Source organism: Lissotriton vulgaris, chromosome 7, assembly GCF_964263255.1.
Source record: "Lissotriton vulgaris chromosome 7, aLisVul1.2, whole genome shotgun sequence".
Lineage (NCBI taxonomy): Eukaryota > Metazoa > Chordata > Amphibia > Caudata > Salamandridae > Lissotriton > Lissotriton vulgaris.
In genome coordinates this window covers 1,101,726,248-1,101,744,194 of record NC_141695.1, presented here as the reverse complement: position 1 = coordinate 1,101,744,194, position 17,947 = coordinate 1,101,726,248, and the positions used below count along the sequence as shown (strand labels likewise).

Here is a 17,947-nt window from a genome sequence, read left to right as displayed (position 1 = left end):
GTCACTAACAGTTAATTCGAGCTATTTCACAATTGGGGGGGTTGCTCTTGTGGTAATAGCATGCATACTACTGTTGTTTTGCTCTTGCTGTTTAATATGAAATGTCAATAAACAGATTTACAAAAAAAATAAAAAATTATTGTTAGGCAGTATCCCTGAGATTGTGCCATTATGCAATGTCGTGTATTTGAGATGGTGTTTCAGGTTGAAAAAACTTATGGTGCAAACAAACATGAATGCCCGGAACATGAGCGGTTGCTGTTCTGCCATAGGCAAAATAGCTCTATTTAATTTAACATAAAATATTCCTTATGTCCGAAAGGGACGTGACCGCACATTTTGCTATAAAAAATAGTGCAAAATGTTGTTTCAGGATTTTGTGTGATTTATGTAGTTTTGCTGGAATTTCGTCCAATTTCCACAAAGGAAATCACACTAATTTCGCACAGGCGTAAATATATCTCATCTCATGCAGCTGAATACCTCGGTTTTGTTTGCATGTAATATCTACTTTCAGTTCATGCCTGTTAGATGGTAAATATTAGAATATGTAAGACCTGCACTTGCTTGGTATATTTTGGTCTGAGGTGTCTTCTGCCATTGCAGGGTAATTCCTGAATCTCCCCAGTGGCTGATCTCCCAAGGAAGGGTGAAGGAGGCTGAACTCATCATCAGGAGGGCTGCAAAGATGAATGGTGTTACAGCTCCAACTATCATTTTTGCCACTTCAGAGGTAGTGTAATTTATTGTTTTAAATCAATATTGCTCATTTGCGAATTTTATTAACTGCTGTTACAGAGAAACTGATTTTAGAATTCCCCTGGTTAAAACTGACCGACCCCACTTTATTTTTTACATTTTACTGATGAGTGCCTACCTTACCTAGGAAACTGCTAAATCAATTCCCCCAAAATGGTCGGGACCAACGTGCTGTGTCTGCTTTTTGCAGATGATACTCTCCTCCTTTCTAAGACCTTGTCTGGGTTGAACACCCTTTTGGGGAGGCTCAATTCATAATGCAAGGACTACGTTTGGAACTAAATAGTAATAAAACCAAGTTCATGGTACTTAGCCACTGTACAAAACATAAGGATGGAGGGTGCAAAAATAGAAAGGAGGACAAATTGGATTATCTGTGCGTTAGATTGAGTCAATCTCACAAATGGTCAGCCCAACTCGAAAAGAGTGCAGTTTTTCCTAAGGACAGAGCTTGGCTAATATTAAGACTCGTTAACAAGGCAGCTTCTTATCCAGTTTCCCCAGCGATACAAATTTAAAAGGCCCAAGCTTGTGGGGCAGCAGTATATGGGTCTGACCTGTGGGGATACTGCAATCTCGAGCAGTTGGATTTTGGTGAAAACACTTTTATTAAATTACTTTTGAGATTACCAAAAAAGAACTCCTTCACTTCCTCTGGGTTTGATTTAACCCTTAGATACCTCACTAATATAGCCTGTCTGAAACCTGTCTTATATTGGACCAGACTCTGGGTAAATGAGGAACTGGCCCCCTATAGGGACTATGTCAGGGAGATCATCGACAATCGCCTGGCACTCGCGATCCCCTGGGTATTCCACATTAAAACCTGGGTGCCCAAGCTTGGCCTTTCTCAATACTGGTAGAATCCTTCTTCCATGCCCAAGAACGCCCGGGAAATTGTTAAATCCTGTGATTAAAACATTGTATTTTGCAATAGGATTTCCCTTGTTCCTGTGGGTAGTTTGTCTGATCATTATTTATGCACTAAATGTGATTCCAGCTATGAAAATGTTATGGAATATGTGAGTGTCCCTTCGGTGAGATCTTTGTTTATTAACTTCAGATTTGGAATACTCCCACTGGCTGTATTTACTGCCCCTTGGAATAAAAACTCTGCCATGCACAACAATAATTTATGCCCAATGGGACGTCTGATTATTGAAAATGAAGAACATGTCTTATTATTTTGTACTGCTTATGCTATGCAGCGGAAACGTTGGATCCTCCCTCTTTGCCAGCTCCTCCACTTAGAGAACCAACATTTAGCTTTAAAGATCTGTAAGTCAGATGCTAGTCCCAGTGTTGTATATTCAGTTTCCAACTTTTTATGCTAATTTGGTATATTAAACTAAAGGTTGTTGGGGCATGGGTCTTTTAGAGCTGTGACCTGTACGATACTGAAGCTGTATTGGTTAAACGTTTACTACCTCTTGCACTGTGCACTTTAACACACTAGCAAAATATAGTGATATGAGGGAAACCCAAATTCAGATTAGAACTTTAGTTGCCCAGGTAGCAAGGGCCCACTCGGAGATTATTTTAGGCTAATGTTAGAGGCTGCCCATCTGTGACGCCAATAAGACAAAGAGATATCTCTGTGTGTGTCCTTGTATTGAGTGAAAACTTTGTGACCTTAACTATGTTTTTATGCAGGGTTTTTATAATTTTATTGTTCTTACACTTCGCTCAGGAATGTTGGCTGGTGAGCGTTTCTTATATTTCTGAGAACTGTATGTTCTTATCATGTATTTATTTGATACGTTTTTTTCTATATATTCGTTCCTTTTGATGTGCTGTGTTGTTGTGTATTTTTATCCTTCCTTTGACCCAGGGCCAGACTGGGAACGGACACCGGCCCTGGCAAAGAGCTCGGCCGGCCCCAGGGGTCGGGGGTAACAAATATCGGTCTAGCGGAAATCTTTGTGTCACTTTTGTTGCTCTGGGCCGAAATTGCAGGTCTAAAACCGGCCCCCACCCTGCCGGCCCACCAGGGAAACGCCGGGTGCCAACTTCGGCCAGTCCGGCCCTGCTGTGAGCCGAAATAAAGAAGATGAGGATGAGGATGACAGCAAAGTAACATTTCGAATAACTTGCTGTGATGGTAAAAAAAAGATTCGAAAAGGTTCATTCACCCTATTGTTTGCCAAGAAACAATATTTAGGAACCAAAGTCCTTCATGTACGTTACAATTCCAAGAGCTCTCCGATAGCGGGAGGATATCAGTAGTACTATTCTTTAAATAAAAGTGGTACTTCTATGTTTGTTGGAGTCAACATCTAAAAATCCCAAGGAGTGAATGAACAAACGATAACCTTCCACTGGACCATCTCACCGGAAGGGACAATATATGACGTAGCAACACAGGAAATGACCTTGACAGAAGTGACAGCATCATAACTGACACCACTGGGCAATATGTTGAAGTGATTCGAATTGTTTAGGTGTGAGGATTAGGGGGGCGGAAGCCAAAGTCTGCGGTGAGCACAACCTATACAAGGGTGTAACTAATAGTGTTATTTTTGTATTACTCTAGAAAGTGATGAAAACACTTTATCTTCCTGTGCATGCTTCTGGTATTTGAAGTGGAAGGGTTTCTGTGTTTTATATCAGGGGTCCAAGAGTGAAATGTTCCAACCATTGTTCACCACACTATCAGCCTGATTCATGAAGGAGAAATGCGCTCGCAAAGGGCCAGATTCTCAGAATCTGGCCCTTTGCGAGCGCAATTTTTGCATTTGGGATTCATCATCCCAAATGCAAAAATCGGTAATAGCGAATTCGCAAATTTGCGAGGAATTACATTTAAGGAATCTCTATTTGAGATTCCTTAAATGCAATTCATCATCCATTTTCAAATTGCGAAATCGCAATTTCGGGCCGCTATTTACCGCGAGGTCAAACCTCGTGGTAAATAGCGAAAACTTAGAAAAATGCTTTTAAAAGCATTTTTCTAAGTTGCATGTTACACACAAACATGTCTTTTGGACATGTGTGTGTGTAACATCTGTGTAATTTGACATTTCAGGGGTGTTACAGGGTGTCCTTTGGACACCCCTGCACCCTTGAAATCGCAATTTCATTTGCGATTAGCTAATTGCTAATCGCAAATAAGGAATGACTCCCCATGCATTCCTATGGGCCTTTAGGCCCATAGGAATGAATGGGGAGTTATTCCTTATTTGCGATTAGCAATTAGCTAATCGCAAATAAGGAATCTGTAGGAATCGCAAAAAATATTGCTATTCCTACATGAATCCCGTTTTGCGAGTCTGGAATAGCGATTCCTTATGATTCGCTATTTCAGACTCGCAAAACTCCCCAATGATGAATCAGGCTGATAGGCCCATAGGAATGAATGGGGAGTTATTCCTTATTTGCGATTAGCAATAAGCTAATCGCAAATAAGGAATCTGTAGGTATCGCAAAAAATATTGCTATTTCTACATGAATCCCGTTTTGCGAGTCTGGAATAGCGATTCCTTATGATTCGCTATTTCAGACTCGCAAAACTCCCCAATGATGAATCAGGCTGATAGGCCCATAGGAATGAATGGGGAGTTATTCCTTATTTGCGATTTAGCAATTAGCTAATCGCAAATGAGGAATCTGTAGGAATCGCAAAAAATATTGCTATTCCTACATGAATCCCGTTTTGCGAGTCTGGAATAGCGATTCCTTATGATTCGCTATTAAAGACTTGCGAAACGGATCGTTGATGAATCAGGCTGATAGATTCAGGGAATACACTGAGTTACTAACCCATACCATTGTTGAGATATTTTTTGAGTCGTTAACGTTGGGTAATACAGGGCTTAAGAGAGCAGAAGGTTCAATTAAAGTTCACTTGTTTAGCTATTGGTTTTTTAGAAGGATTAGGTTTTGAGAAGGTTCTACAGGAGTCTATGTAGATGGAGAAGGGGATGAGATTTGCTATTTAGGTTGCAAGGGCATTCCAGAGTTTTTGTCACGTGCCCAAAGAAGAATGTCTTTAAGGTAGATGCATTTTTGCTGCTTGGGGTGTCTTGCACGAATTTGTTTCTCCTCCTCTGTGGTCTGAAACAATCTAAAATACTGAGCTACTTGTCAGATATGTATAGGTTTTTAAGTGCAGGGCGGTCTGTGTCTATCAAGCTTTTTGTGATGTTGCTAAAGACAGCTCCAGCGTTTGGTCGGAAGCCAGCATTGCATACGATACTCCACAATGCCAATTCTTGCTCAAGTTTGGATGGCTTTTGTACCAATCTCTGTTGCCTTGCTCTTATGTGTTGCTGTCTTAATGTTCGGCGTTTGACCCGCCTACATGAGCATTTGGATTTTGCCCTCAGTACATTTCCTGCTGTGAATCGAGCTATAACTTAAACAACACCAGTTTGCTGCCTTTCTGTGCCACCTGGTGGTCACTAGAACAACTGCAGCAGAAATTTGCAAGATACATCGATCTTGACAGACAATCTCCAGCTTCCTCAATATTATTGGTGCTTTGTGATTTCACACAGAGCTATTTGGCTGCCATTTTGGTACTCATTCCATTGTAGTTGGAGCCCCAAAGCCCCCTCTACACTGCTGTTTAATCCCCATTCAGCTATTGGCGCAATTACTTTGAAATCACCATATGCATCTAGTTACACACAACAGCAAGGGTCAGAATTTCCAACCTCATGTTACATATGGTTTTAATCAATGTTTGTGGCCCTGATTCTTTGAATGCAACGCTTTTATGAATTTTCCACAAAGGTTTATTTGGTTAAAATAATAGCAGGATTGCAAAGATGCATTGTGTATTTTAAAACTAACCACACCGTACGACTCATTTCAAAACATTGCATAATGCGAACCACGTGCCCCTTGTAGAGAGCTATCCGGGCCCTCTACTATAATGTTGCATCTTCACATGCATCCCCACACCCCTCGGGGCGGGTTCGTCCCGAGGGCATAAATAAAGGGGCCGGGGACTGCCCGGGGTCTTCCAACCACGAGCGCTAACATAACGTATCTTGTGTCTTCTTTACTGCGCTGTTGCGGCCTAATGTGCCTAGGCCCTGCCGCACGTTAATTGGCAACGAGGCCGGTCGCATCCCACATGTGCCCGCCTACCTGCTGCTCTTCTGCTGGGAGTGTTCGGTGCCCACCCGCATCTGCCCTGCTCCTCGGCTGTTGCGTGGCGTCTGCGGAGCCCACCCGCATCACCCCTGAAGGCCCGACGTCAGCTGCCTGGAGGCTACGGTGCCCCGCGACCTCTGCTGAGTTCAGCCTGCGGTAAATCCACTCCGACCTGCGCCCGCCCAAGCGTCTCCCTGCCCTACGGGAGCGCATTCAGCTGGCGGCACTGGTGTCGGCCTACAGCGCCTTGGGTAAGTCTTGCTGTGCGAGTGCTCTGCTGGCCTCGCTGTGGTTGTGTGGCGCGCTGCCTGCCCCCTCGAAGAGCTGCCCGGGCGTGTGCCTGCCTGCACCTCCCCCATCGAGCACTTGCAGCGGAGTGAGCCTCCTGGTGGCCTCGCCTGCCTGCCTTCCCACATCATCTCTTCTCACCGAGGCCCTGTGCCTCGGCTGCCCCTCGTGCTGCCTGGCTCCCGTGTCCCAGCCCCTGGACCTGTGGGTGAAGCCTGGGTGTGAAGTGCCACAGGGTGGTGGAAAAGGGGTGAAGAAGGAGGGGAAGCAAGAAGCAAACAAGCATTGGCAGCTGCAAGAAAGATAAGAGGGAGAGAGTGTGCAGTTCTCTTCACTTCCCTGAGACAGCAACCTGAATCCTCAGGGTCACGCCACTAGGACTCATTCTGTGGGGGTGAAGAAACGTGCCACCGGGCACCTAAGCCAGGGCAACTCACGCTCATCACACCACGTGGAGCAGCATTAAGAGCTACAGCGCCCCACCTGCAAACGCACAGAGTCACTGCACAGCCAGCAAAGTACACCCACGTGCTGAAGCGCACACCCCGGAGCCGCATGTCAGCACGCAAGCCGCGCCCTCGTGCTCAGGCACCACCACCCGGCTTCAAAGAGCAATAATCCGGCAGCAGGTACAGCCGCCCAACAAGATGGAGGGCGCAATCCCGTTGTTAGTGCCAATCCACCACCACCGGTACATTCCCACACGGCAGTTGCACCGCTACCCCCCTTCAGTGAAACCTCGGACCCTGCAACGGCTGTGCCAAGATGGAAGGGCTGGGTCGTACGGCTCAACCACTACTTCAAAGGGACCCGTGAAACCGATGGGACTGTTAAGCGGCCACTCCTCATCTACTATGGGGGTGCAGAGATCTATGACCTGTTCGAGACGCTCCCCAACACAGGAAATGAAGGTGACTAAGAAGCGGCGGTCACCACGCTCAATAGACACTTTGACCCACAGCTAAACCACGATTTTGAAAAGTTCAAGTTCAAAAGGGCGTGGCAGACCGATACCGAGCCCGTCGACATGTTCTACGTGCGGCTACGCCAGCTGGCTAGCACGTGCCCCTTTACAGACCAGCGAGATCAAATCCGAGATCAGATCATCCTAGGCTGCTGCTCCAAGCTCCTGCGGAAGCTGATCCCCCGGCAACCTGAAATCTCGCTGGACGAGATCCTGGTTCTAGCCCGCTCCCAAGAACTGTCAGACCCCGGGCTGAAGAAATGGAAGCCGCCTTACATACACCGGTCGCCGCCTCACATGCGCCCAAGCACCAGCCAATCAAGGAGGAAAAGGTGGATGCAATCCAGAGACGCCCCACGATGCTTCACCAGGCACCAAGACTGCCACCAGGTTGACCGTGTGGATACTGTGGCGAGGATCACCCCCCGACGGCCGTCTGCGGGGCAAAAGGAAAAACGTGCTCTTGCTGCGGAAGGCAAAACCACTATGCCAGAGTGTGCCGTGTGGGAGGTTCCGACTGACAGCGTCAAGACCCAGAAGCATGTCCCAGCGTGTTCGTGAAATATCCCTTGATGACCCAGTGCCGGATGACCAACTACAAGAACGACGCCCCATGTATGAGGACGACGAAGAGGTGTTCGTGGTTTCAAAAGTCCGCCGGACGAGGAGTCGTTCAATGCCACCTACCATGTGCTCCTTGTCCATCGAAGGCACTGACGTGAAAGCCCTCATCGACACTGGGGCATCTGTCAATGTGATGGACTCCGACCCCTATGACCGCCTATCACCGCGACCTCCCCTTGCACCATCCACCGCATGGATCTATACCTATAGCGGGACAGACCTGCTTCCTCTCCGTGGCATCATCCAGACCACTGTCGCAAGCGGAAGTTACTCCACTGAGGCGAGGTTCCACATCACCAAGGGCAAAAAAGGAACGTTACTCAGCTGCCACACAGCCGAAGTCCTAGGGCTTGTCTTTATCGCCAACCAGGTCCACGAATCACATGCGGAAGCGATGCTAGAGGAGTTTTCGGCTCTCTTCAGAGGACTGGGGAAGCTAAAAGGAAAAAGGTTCAAGCTTCATATCGACCCTCCCATACAGCCGGTGGCCCTCCAGCACCGTCAGGTGCCCTTCAACTTACATCCGCAAGTGAAGGAGGAGTTGAGAAAGCTCGAAGAACTAGGGGTAATCCAGAAGATCTCTGGTCCTACCCCGTGGGTGTCCCCGCTGGTCATGGCACCCAAACCCAAGCAACCAGGAGCCATTCAACTCTGTGTCGACATGAGATTGCCAAATACCGCCGTAAAGAGAGAACGACACATCACCCCCACAGTGGATGATATTGTGGCGGACTTAAATGGAGCAAAGTGGTTCTCAAAACTAGACCTAAACGCTGGGTACCACCAGCTGGAACTGGAGCCTGAGAGCCGGTATATTACCACCTTCTCGACGCACGTTGGCCTACGCAGATACAAGAGGCTCAGCTTTGGAGTATCGTCAGCCGCCGGGGTCTTCCAAAATGCCATCCGGGAAGCACTGTTGGGGCTGCAAGGCGTGATCAACCTCAGCGATGATATCCTTGTGTACTCCAACACGCTCGAGGAAAACCACTCGCACCTTCGAGCCACTCTGAGAAGATTGGTGGACTGTGGTCTAACTCTACACAAAGCCAAGTGCTCGTTCAATCAGGAGAGCGCCGACTTCTTTGGGTACATGTTCACCCGAGAGGGACTCCAGGTGGATCCGAAGAAGGCCGAAGCTATCCGGACGGCCAGCACGCCTAGCAACTCCACGGAGGTGAGGAGCTTCCTTGGCATGGCCACGCACTGTGGATGCTTCATCCCTAATCTTGCAGCCATGTCTGAGCTACTGTGCGTCCTTACGTGTCACAACCACAAATGGGAGTGGACGCTGGCGGCCAACAAAGCGTTCCAGGACATCAAAGCAGGCCTGCTGGACAAGACCGTAATGGCCTACTTCCATCCAAGACGCACAACAGAACTGGTCGTTGATGCCAGCCCTGGGGGCCTAGGGGCGGTCCTTCTTCAGGAACATGACCCGGAAGTGTGGAAGCCCAAATCGAGAGCGATCAAGTGGGCGTGCCAGCACTTCCACTTGTATCTGTGCAGATAAGAATTTGGCGTTGTGACCGACCACAAGCCACTACTCCCGCTGTTTGCTGGTTCATCCAGCTAGTGCCCCCGAGGATCGAACAATGGGTGGTGCAATTTCAAGGTTACAACTTCATAGTGGTTTTCCGCCCAGGGGCGCACAACCTGTCTCGCCACCCTAAATCCCCGACGCCAGCCAGCCCTTCTGCGGATGCCTGCAGCACTGAGGCGTTTGTCCACATGGTGTCGCAAGGGGCGTATCCCAAGGCCATGCCGCTTGAAGAAATTGGCCGAGCCACTCAAGAAGACCCCACTCTCTCCCGAGTTCAAGGAGCATTGGAGAACAACGATTGGGTCCACTTCGTGGACGGTGCTCGCGTCCTCGGCTAGAGGTCAGCCATGCCCGCCAACAACTGTGGCAAGTTCGGAGCGAATTAAGCGTGGGGGCAGAAGGAGTGGTCTTGAGAGGACATCTGATAGTGATCCTGGAGAAGCTTCAGAAAAGGGTCCTCGCGCTGGCCCATGTTGGTCACCAAGGAATGGCCAAGAACAAGTCCAGGCTACGAGACAAGGTCTGGTTTCCGGCGATGGACTCCATGTCAGAGGAGATGGTAAGGCAGTGCCATGCCTGCACCAGGAGGGGACCCAACTCCGGGGATCATGGAGGAACCGAGCAAGACTCCTTGGACACACCTCAGCATGGACTTTGGGAGCTTTCCAGATGGACGGCACATGCTGGTCATGGTCGAATCATTCTCGAAGTTCCCCAATGTTGAGGTGATGGCCTCAACAGCTTTGCCCCACGTGAAGAGAGTCCTGGACAGTGCCATTGCAATGATGGGACTGCCGGAAAAGGTCAAGTCCGACAATGGACCCCTCTTCCAGGGGCGGGAGTTCCAGGATTATCTTGAGAATCCAGCGGTGCTTCACAGGAAGATCACCCCACTATGGCCCCAAGCAAACGGGGAAGTTGAACGACTGATGAGGACAATCAACTGTGCGTTGCGCTTCGCAGAGGAGAATGGAGAAGACCTTGAAGCAGCCCTTGACCAATTCCTCGGTAGCTGCCGACAGACTCCTCACAGCACCACCAAGTGTGCCCCCGCTCATCTCCTGTTCAAGCAAGCCCCTCGAGACAGCATCCCGTCAGACCCGACGTGGGTGCCCCTGGAGCGGGATGATGCAGCCGTCCAGGCGAGGAGGGAGACAATGAATCGGAATGCCAGTGGGGCCCGAAGAGCCCAGAAACCTCAGCTGAGATTGGGAGACCGGGTGGTGATCAAAGATCGACACCCCAAGGGCATAAATAAAGGGGCCGGGGACCACTCGGGGTCTTCCGGCCACGAGAGCTAACATAGCGTATCTTGTGTCTTCTTCACTGCGCTGCTGCGGCCTTAAGTGCCTAGACTCTGCCACGCTACCTCCCTCTTGCCCAAATCCCTTGGCCAAGGAATTGGTGGGCTTACCGTGGCGCCTCATTCCCTGACTGGTTGATGCAAGTAACTCTTGCCCTCTTTGGTGTACAGCTCTCATCATTTAGCTGAAAAATAATCAGAAGGACATGGAAAATGATGATCCCCAGCCAGATTCCTGCCCCCTCTCAAACCACCCCAGGCTAACCGGAAGAAGCACGCGGTTAAAGAGGTGGGGGGGGCAGAAAAGAGAAATGGAGATTAGTAAAGGACTTCCACCCTCCTGCGGACTACAGGTTCTTTGCTCATAATTCATTGTATCTTGGTTGTTGACTCAGTTGTGCTCACTCACCCCTGTATAGTGTGAATAATGCTGGCATTGACAGTTTCATTAGTGTACCAAATCTTTATCTTCCTGAGGAAAACAGTGCCAACCGGCTGAAGCAGCTGGTAATCGAATGCTTATGGGATTCTGGCGATAGAAATGGAGCTAGATGGCCCTGGTGGTCAGATGAGGTCTCTGCAGCATAGAGCAATGCAGGAGCATCAGGCATGCAGGAACCCGCTGTGGCACAGCACCATTTTTGGTTTGGGACAGGTAAAGTAACTCTTTTAGAACATTGTCCTCATAAGTGTCCACAAGTTTTTTGAGATGTAGGTATCATAGGAAATGTAGTCTGAGAGGTGGGAAGTGTTGGGCAGTCTGATTTCACTGCATATGTCATTCTCTAGTCCTTTTTGTAAGTATTACAATGATTTTAAGTAATTGTGCAATGAAATCGATCTATCTATCTACCATTCTCTAGTCTATGCATTATTAGAGATTGTTTGTTCTGGGCAGTGCACTGCATGCAAATGCTGAAGATGGAGTCCTCTCTCCAAGGCCAAACAACGCCAGCCCCTGCAGATCCTGCTGTCCTGGCGAGTGGGGGAACCCTCTAGGAGATCCCCATTCATCCATTCATCTTATGGCTTAATAAATCTGTAGGCTATAGGAGCATTAGAACACCCTCACCACATTCCACAGGGTGGTCCCATCATTTTGCAGTATGCCACTGGTTCCACCAGTACAGAGGGATTTGTGTGTCGGACCGGATACTTTTGCAGATCCTCCCTTGCCAGCTTCTCTGGTTCTAGGTGTGGATGTTGAGATGGCAGGGGTCCGATGTGTAGGACTTTTGGATTCTTGTCCATTCAGGGTATCTATAGTCCTGCCTCTAGGAAGTCTTAAAATTATACTGCGATCCTGTCAGTAGATTTTTCTCCCCGTGAATGTGAGTGTTTAATGCATATAGAGGTCAGTGGCCGTTTGATTCACCATTGTAAGTACAAGTAATGTCTTCTCTGACACTAGCATCTGGTCTGAAAGGGTCCTGCTGGTGCCACTGCTCAGGCAGTGGCTCGTATAAAGAAAGCCTTTAATTACCCAAATTTGCTGAGTCTGGGACGCTGAGGTCAAGCAGATGGGGGCAGGGCCGGACTGCCGTAGTGAACACCGGGTATTTCCCCGGTAGGCCGCCAGGGTGGGGGCTGGTTTTGGACCCCTGGGGGCTGGTTTTGTTACTCGGCTAGTTTTGCAGCACAGCTTCAATATCATCCCCCTGTAACTAAAGCAGCTGCAGTGAATGACAATTATGCATACTTTCTGCAAATTCTTTTTGATCCTTTTGCCAGCATTCTTGACTTGGTGGTGGCTGCAGATTTCATGTGGCTGTGTTGCTTAAAGTAAACAAGTGGTTGTCTATTGTGCTACATTTCATGGACAACTTGATATATGGCAATAGGAAGAAAGGCACTTTGGATGGTGTAAGGGGAATATTTGACACATGTGGATTGGTTGATCAACGGTGTCATGCAACAGATCTTCCCCAGAGGCTTCACTGATGTTCTTGTGTGGAATGTCCCACTCCAGGGTCCAGTCCTGTAGCGATCAGTTTTAAAAAGGCATTGTTCAGAGACAGTAGTTATTTTAAGACACTTTTTTGCAATATTTTGTTGTTCTTTTTCAAACATAGAAGAAATGTAAACACATCAATAGTCTCACCATTCAGTTTCACACATAAACGTTGTCCTGCTGGGAATGTTCTCAAATGAGATGATTTCATCAGTGTACAATGCCTAGCGAATAATGCACACTTTACTGTCTTCTGAAAATGATGCCAGCTTCAAGCCACCTAGCTTATGTGGATAAGCTTTCTTGAGATGTTTTGCGTCTATAAAGGTTTCTAGAGGAAATGTGGTATTTTAGCTCATTACAAGTACCATCTACAGTAACATTTATTTTCTGAGACAGTTAATAAATAATAAATACATGGTATATTGTTCTCCTTGCATAGAGAAGGTCTTCCAGTGGAGAATAGAGCTTTACTTGTAGGAATTAGAGCAAGGAGGTGGGAGTTTATATGCCACATCATGTTGACCATTATAGCCACTTTCAAGATTTTTGCTCGCCCTTCACCCCCCTACACCCTATGAGGAATCCATATTTAACACATGAACAGTAGGGACCAGTGGTTTCAAAATGCTTTGCAGCTTGAGCCACTTATAATGTTGGGTCCCATACAGTCTGAAACGAGCATTCCTCAAACTGAAGAAACTTGGTATTAATACATGAGACTCAGTTAACATCTGCCCAGTATCTGCCCTCCCGTTCATGTCGAGGATCCTGAAACCGATGGCTGCGTCTGAGGTATAATTTATTCTATTTGCTCACCTCATTCAGCACACTTTGCAGTCAAGTTTTTGTCCTTCACGTGGATTTGAGACTGTTGTGTTACTTGCTTGTCGTCAAGAACGATTCTGGTCTTCTCTTCTTACCAACCTTGTTCACTTCACCTTCTTCACCACTGTCTAGTAGTAGGAAAAGTGTCTGACCAGAGTATCCGTTGGCTTGTGTCGTATCTGCCATTCTGCTTCCCGAGATCACTAAACTATAGAGTTCCTCCAGGATCCATTCTCTTCCCAACATTATTTATTATCAACATTTGTCCACTTGATAACTTGCTAAAGAGCTAGCCGGTTGGTGCAGTTTGATTGTATCATGACATTTTCCCACATCACTGGACTTCCCAGGACCATATTTTATAAATTAAGTTTTAGGACTATTGTGGAAATACTAATACTTACATTGGGCTTCTAGTCAACCCATTGCTTACCATTGGTTGGCTTTCTAGTCAACCTCATTACTCTTCTATGCTCGTGACGAGCTCAGCTCGTCATGAGGCACAGTGCAGCTGCACTCATGACGAGCTGAGCTCATCACGGCCGTTGGAACATCGCACACGGGGATAATTACCCCGCTGTGCTGAACGTTCGAAAAACGGGTGTGGTTGTGACGAGCTCCGCTCGACATGAGTGCAGCTGCACTGTGCCTCATGACGAGCCGAGCTCATCACAAGCACAGCGGCGTTTCACGCAGGCCCCTCCCCCAGCACAGTCGGGGAAAACACCCCGCAGCGAAGGGGTTAAAAAAGCCAAATTGCTGGACCTATTGCCTATGCCAATGCTTGTTGTTCATTGCATTCACTTTGTGGTACTTGACTCTCCTTATCAAATTATGGTTCCTGCTCAGTTCTGCTCTTCACTTTTCTGATTTGCTTCATCTTGTTATTTTCTTTAAGACTCCTCCTGGAAGTCTCTTGGGTGCCTGGCTTCCCTGTCCTGGCTCAGATGTCTGCTGAGTGTCTGACGCAGAGCAAAGGGGGTGAAGGTGGGGGTGGAGTCGCAGCCTTTGACTTTATAAAAAGGCATTACTTGTTCTCTCTGAGTTTTCCTCTTACAATGGGTTTCTTGTGTTGAATGCTGAAAGCCAGAATCTCTTTATCCTTCATTTGCCTCGGTCTTGTGTTTTGTTCGCTAAAGAGTTCTGCCATGGTTACTCAGTTCCAGGATATCTGGCATTCGGATCAGTTTGGTTTTGAGCCACTTGTTGCTGGAGAGAGTTGAGAAGGAGTCAGTGGCGGCTACTTTGAAGACAAACAGGCGGTCAGTGCCGGGGAGGGGGGGAGGTAAGCGCAGGGGACAAAAATAGCGAAAAGAAAATATAACTTACCTGCTGGCTGCTGCCTCCATGGTCTTCTGCTCATCTGCTCCAACTGCCATCAGCTACTGTGCAAGCTCCCAGACACCCCCATGGCCAAGCCAGACTGTGATATATCCTCAGGCTTATACATATGTTTCTTTACTCCTCTGTAACTAGCTGCTCAGCCAGTGCACACAGACGCTGCTCTCCTGCTGGTAACGGCTCTACTCCAGCCCTAGAGTGCCAAGCAGAGTGGGATCAGTGAGGACAAATGTCTGTGATGGGAACTCACAAGGACATGTCCTGGGTCACAAGAACATTACCGGGGCATTCACCCTTAAAACACCAAGCACTTGTGTGCTAGGACGGAGCAAAAGGTCACTGCAGTCGCTGTGTCTAATGCAACCACGTTCTTCTCTCTCTAGAGAGCTATGTATTCATTCTGAGCTCTGTTTTATCCCAGGAGTACTGAAGAGAATGAGTTCAGTTGGGGAAGGGGTCCATGGTGGGTAATCCTGATCATGCCACCCTGTCATATGGTGAAGTCAGTCAGTCAGTCAACATGAGCTGACCATGCTCAGAGGTATAGTTTAGCTGCAGATGCAGTGTTCATTGGGGTGGCATGGCATTCTATGGGGTCCCTGGATGGTAGTTCGATCCACTTCATCACCAGTGCCAACCACAGCACTTAAAACAGTCCGGCTCTGATGTTCAGTGCCTGCCCCTCCATTAGGTATTTGCTATATAGATGCAAACGCATGCATGCATCCAATTGGTTTTTTTTGGGGTGTAAATTGAAAATAAAGAAGAAAATGAAGTATGGAGTCCCATCACTGTATTATAATGTCCTTAGCTGGACCCCTTCATTCTAAACCATAGGATGTCAATGAGAATGCAGTATTCTCTTATCCCACATTCAGACAACCCTTCCAGTACTTTGGTGCATTATTGTTGTGCGCTCCACGGCCATAGTCAGAGGGGTTCTGGCCTGGAAACAGCCCAGCTCACATGACTGAGATAGAAGACAGGACTGGCAGGTCATACTATTAACTGAACTACTTAACCTGTGTCAAAACCTAAGTCGGCTCGCCAAACACAAGGACAGACCGTAAACTGAATTGCAGACTTGTTCTGCACTTGGAAATAAACACCTCCAGAGTAACAAATATTTCACCTTAGGTTAATAATAGGATTAGGGAAGAAGCACCTGGACCATCGAAATGAGGATGATGCCTGTTTCTAAAGTTAACTATTTTGAACAGTGGTTCCAACAAATCGGTTCTACCCATTTAGTCCTCCATGATTTTTTCCAATTGACTACCTGTTTCTTTTTAAACTTTTTGGTGTGAGTGAGTCTCACTCACTGTAAATTCCCCGTAGCCGGACTGAGTGTGTTAACTCCCAGTGTTCACCTTTCAAGATAAGGCCACCGCTGCGCATCAAGGGTGAGGACCACTGGGCTGGTTACATGTGAACATGTGCACTAGGATGTGTGCAGACTACACATGTGAGATTACCATTGTGCACAGCCGAGTATTTGCGCAAAGGTAGCCTGGCCAGGAGAGGCTGCAGGGATAGGTGCTGTCCTGAGGTCGGCCTATGAGTGGGCATTGATAGTGCATCTGTGGTGCTTACTGGATAATCTGTCATGATTTCATTGTATTATACATCTAGACGAAACCTACCCAAATGTTTCACTCCATTTAGGCCTACAGTGTCCAGTCACATATCAAACTTGGGTAAAACATGCACAACACATTTGAATTTGAGTTCCCAGCCCTCTACATCCACATATTATGAGATTTCAGGAATAGTCAGATTCCATGCTTTTGTCCCCCCCCCCCAAGTTAATTACTGTGCTTCCCAGCAGAGTGGAACAAAGACCTCCCCACATAAAGGAAGTCATCATCAGTGAATAATGCAGATGAAAGTGGTGTGGGGGAAATTTGATAATAAGCTTATCACACTGTCCCTGTGCTGGGACAACCTAAGCCCACTAGTACAAAGGGGAAGGACCAGACCTTTGGAGCCAAAATACTTGTTGGAACTCATCTTTGAAGTTTTGGTGGCAAGGGATTAGGCAGTGATGTCAGCTAGTGGTGGAGCTGAGGCAATCATAGGAGTTCTTTCATGAGAAAATGTGGATGTTGCCATTTTGAATTGTTCCAGAATGGTGTGCAGGAGGGTTGGGACATGGGTGTAGGGATGATGTGACATCTTATGATTACCCAGAGGTGCCTGGCCCCTAAAACATTCCACCCCTACTTAAATACCCCTGCAGAAGGGAGGGACAGTTGAGAAGAACCTGATCCTGAAATGTGACAACGGTGGAAACCGTGGACAGCTGGAAGACGGTGCCACATGATGCACTTCAAGAATCAACTGAAGACTTTGACTCCAACTGAACCACCCAGGGCTAGGATGGGTCCCCCAAGGGCAGTGGCATTGGCCACCTTATGACCCGGAGGACCAGCTGGAGGGACAGACTTGCTGGGGGACCCTCCATTGTTTCCCTAAGATTGCTGTGAAAAGACCTGGACTCCAATGACCCTGCCCCACAAGTGTTCTGCTGGCTGGTAGTGGAGGGGCTGTTGAAGATGCCCTTCCCTAGCAGAAGAGGAGCACCTGTAGGCAGGCAAAGGAGAAGACTAGCACAAGGTGCCAGAACATCCAGCTTCCCAAAAAAGTGCCCTTTGGAGGCCTGGGGGCCTGATGAAAACGCTCCTGAAAGCTCTGCCAGGCCACCATTTGAAAACACGAGCCGGAAATGATGAATTGATTCTAAAGTGTTTTTGCAACAAATTAGTAACTGCTTTTTGGTGTATTTATTTTCACACTACAAATTCTACTTTCATTCTTCATGTCTGCAAACGTACTATCTCTTTCATATGAAAGCACATGCCACCAAGGATTTCAGCAGTGTGTGGGAAGAGTGATGTATCATAAGGGATAAATGCCATCTCCCATACATTAAAAGGCTATTGCCAGTCACCTCCGAGTTCCATAACTTTATAATGGAACTTGGTGTTCAGCCTCGTTTCTCTACATGATCACGGTACTCCTCAGCAATACCTTATAATGTGTGGAAGGGGTTCCTTAATCCCAAAAATTACCCTTCTGTCATCATTTTTCTATTATTTCTACGATTTCTATTTCTATGTGTATTTATACATTTTATAATTACATATTTAAAAACGAATACTTTAGAACACAAAATAAGAGTGACGCTGATGCTTATAAATAATTAATTATTGTAATAATAGTCATAATATTAATAATAATAATACT

At 47.3% G+C, this 17,947-nt stretch overlaps 1 protein-coding gene across 1 annotated transcript in view; it reads left to right on the top strand.

The window, feature by feature from the left end:
- LOC147702976 (solute carrier family 22 member 4-like) overlaps positions 1-17,947 on the top strand; it is a 400,838-nt gene that overhangs the window by 273,633 nt on the left and 109,258 nt on the right. The window contains exon 5 of the mRNA XM_086931556.1: positions 607-733. Coding sequence (XP_086787682.1) covers positions 607-733 — 127 coding nt within the window. The remainder of the gene's footprint in view (positions 1-606; positions 734-17,947) is intronic.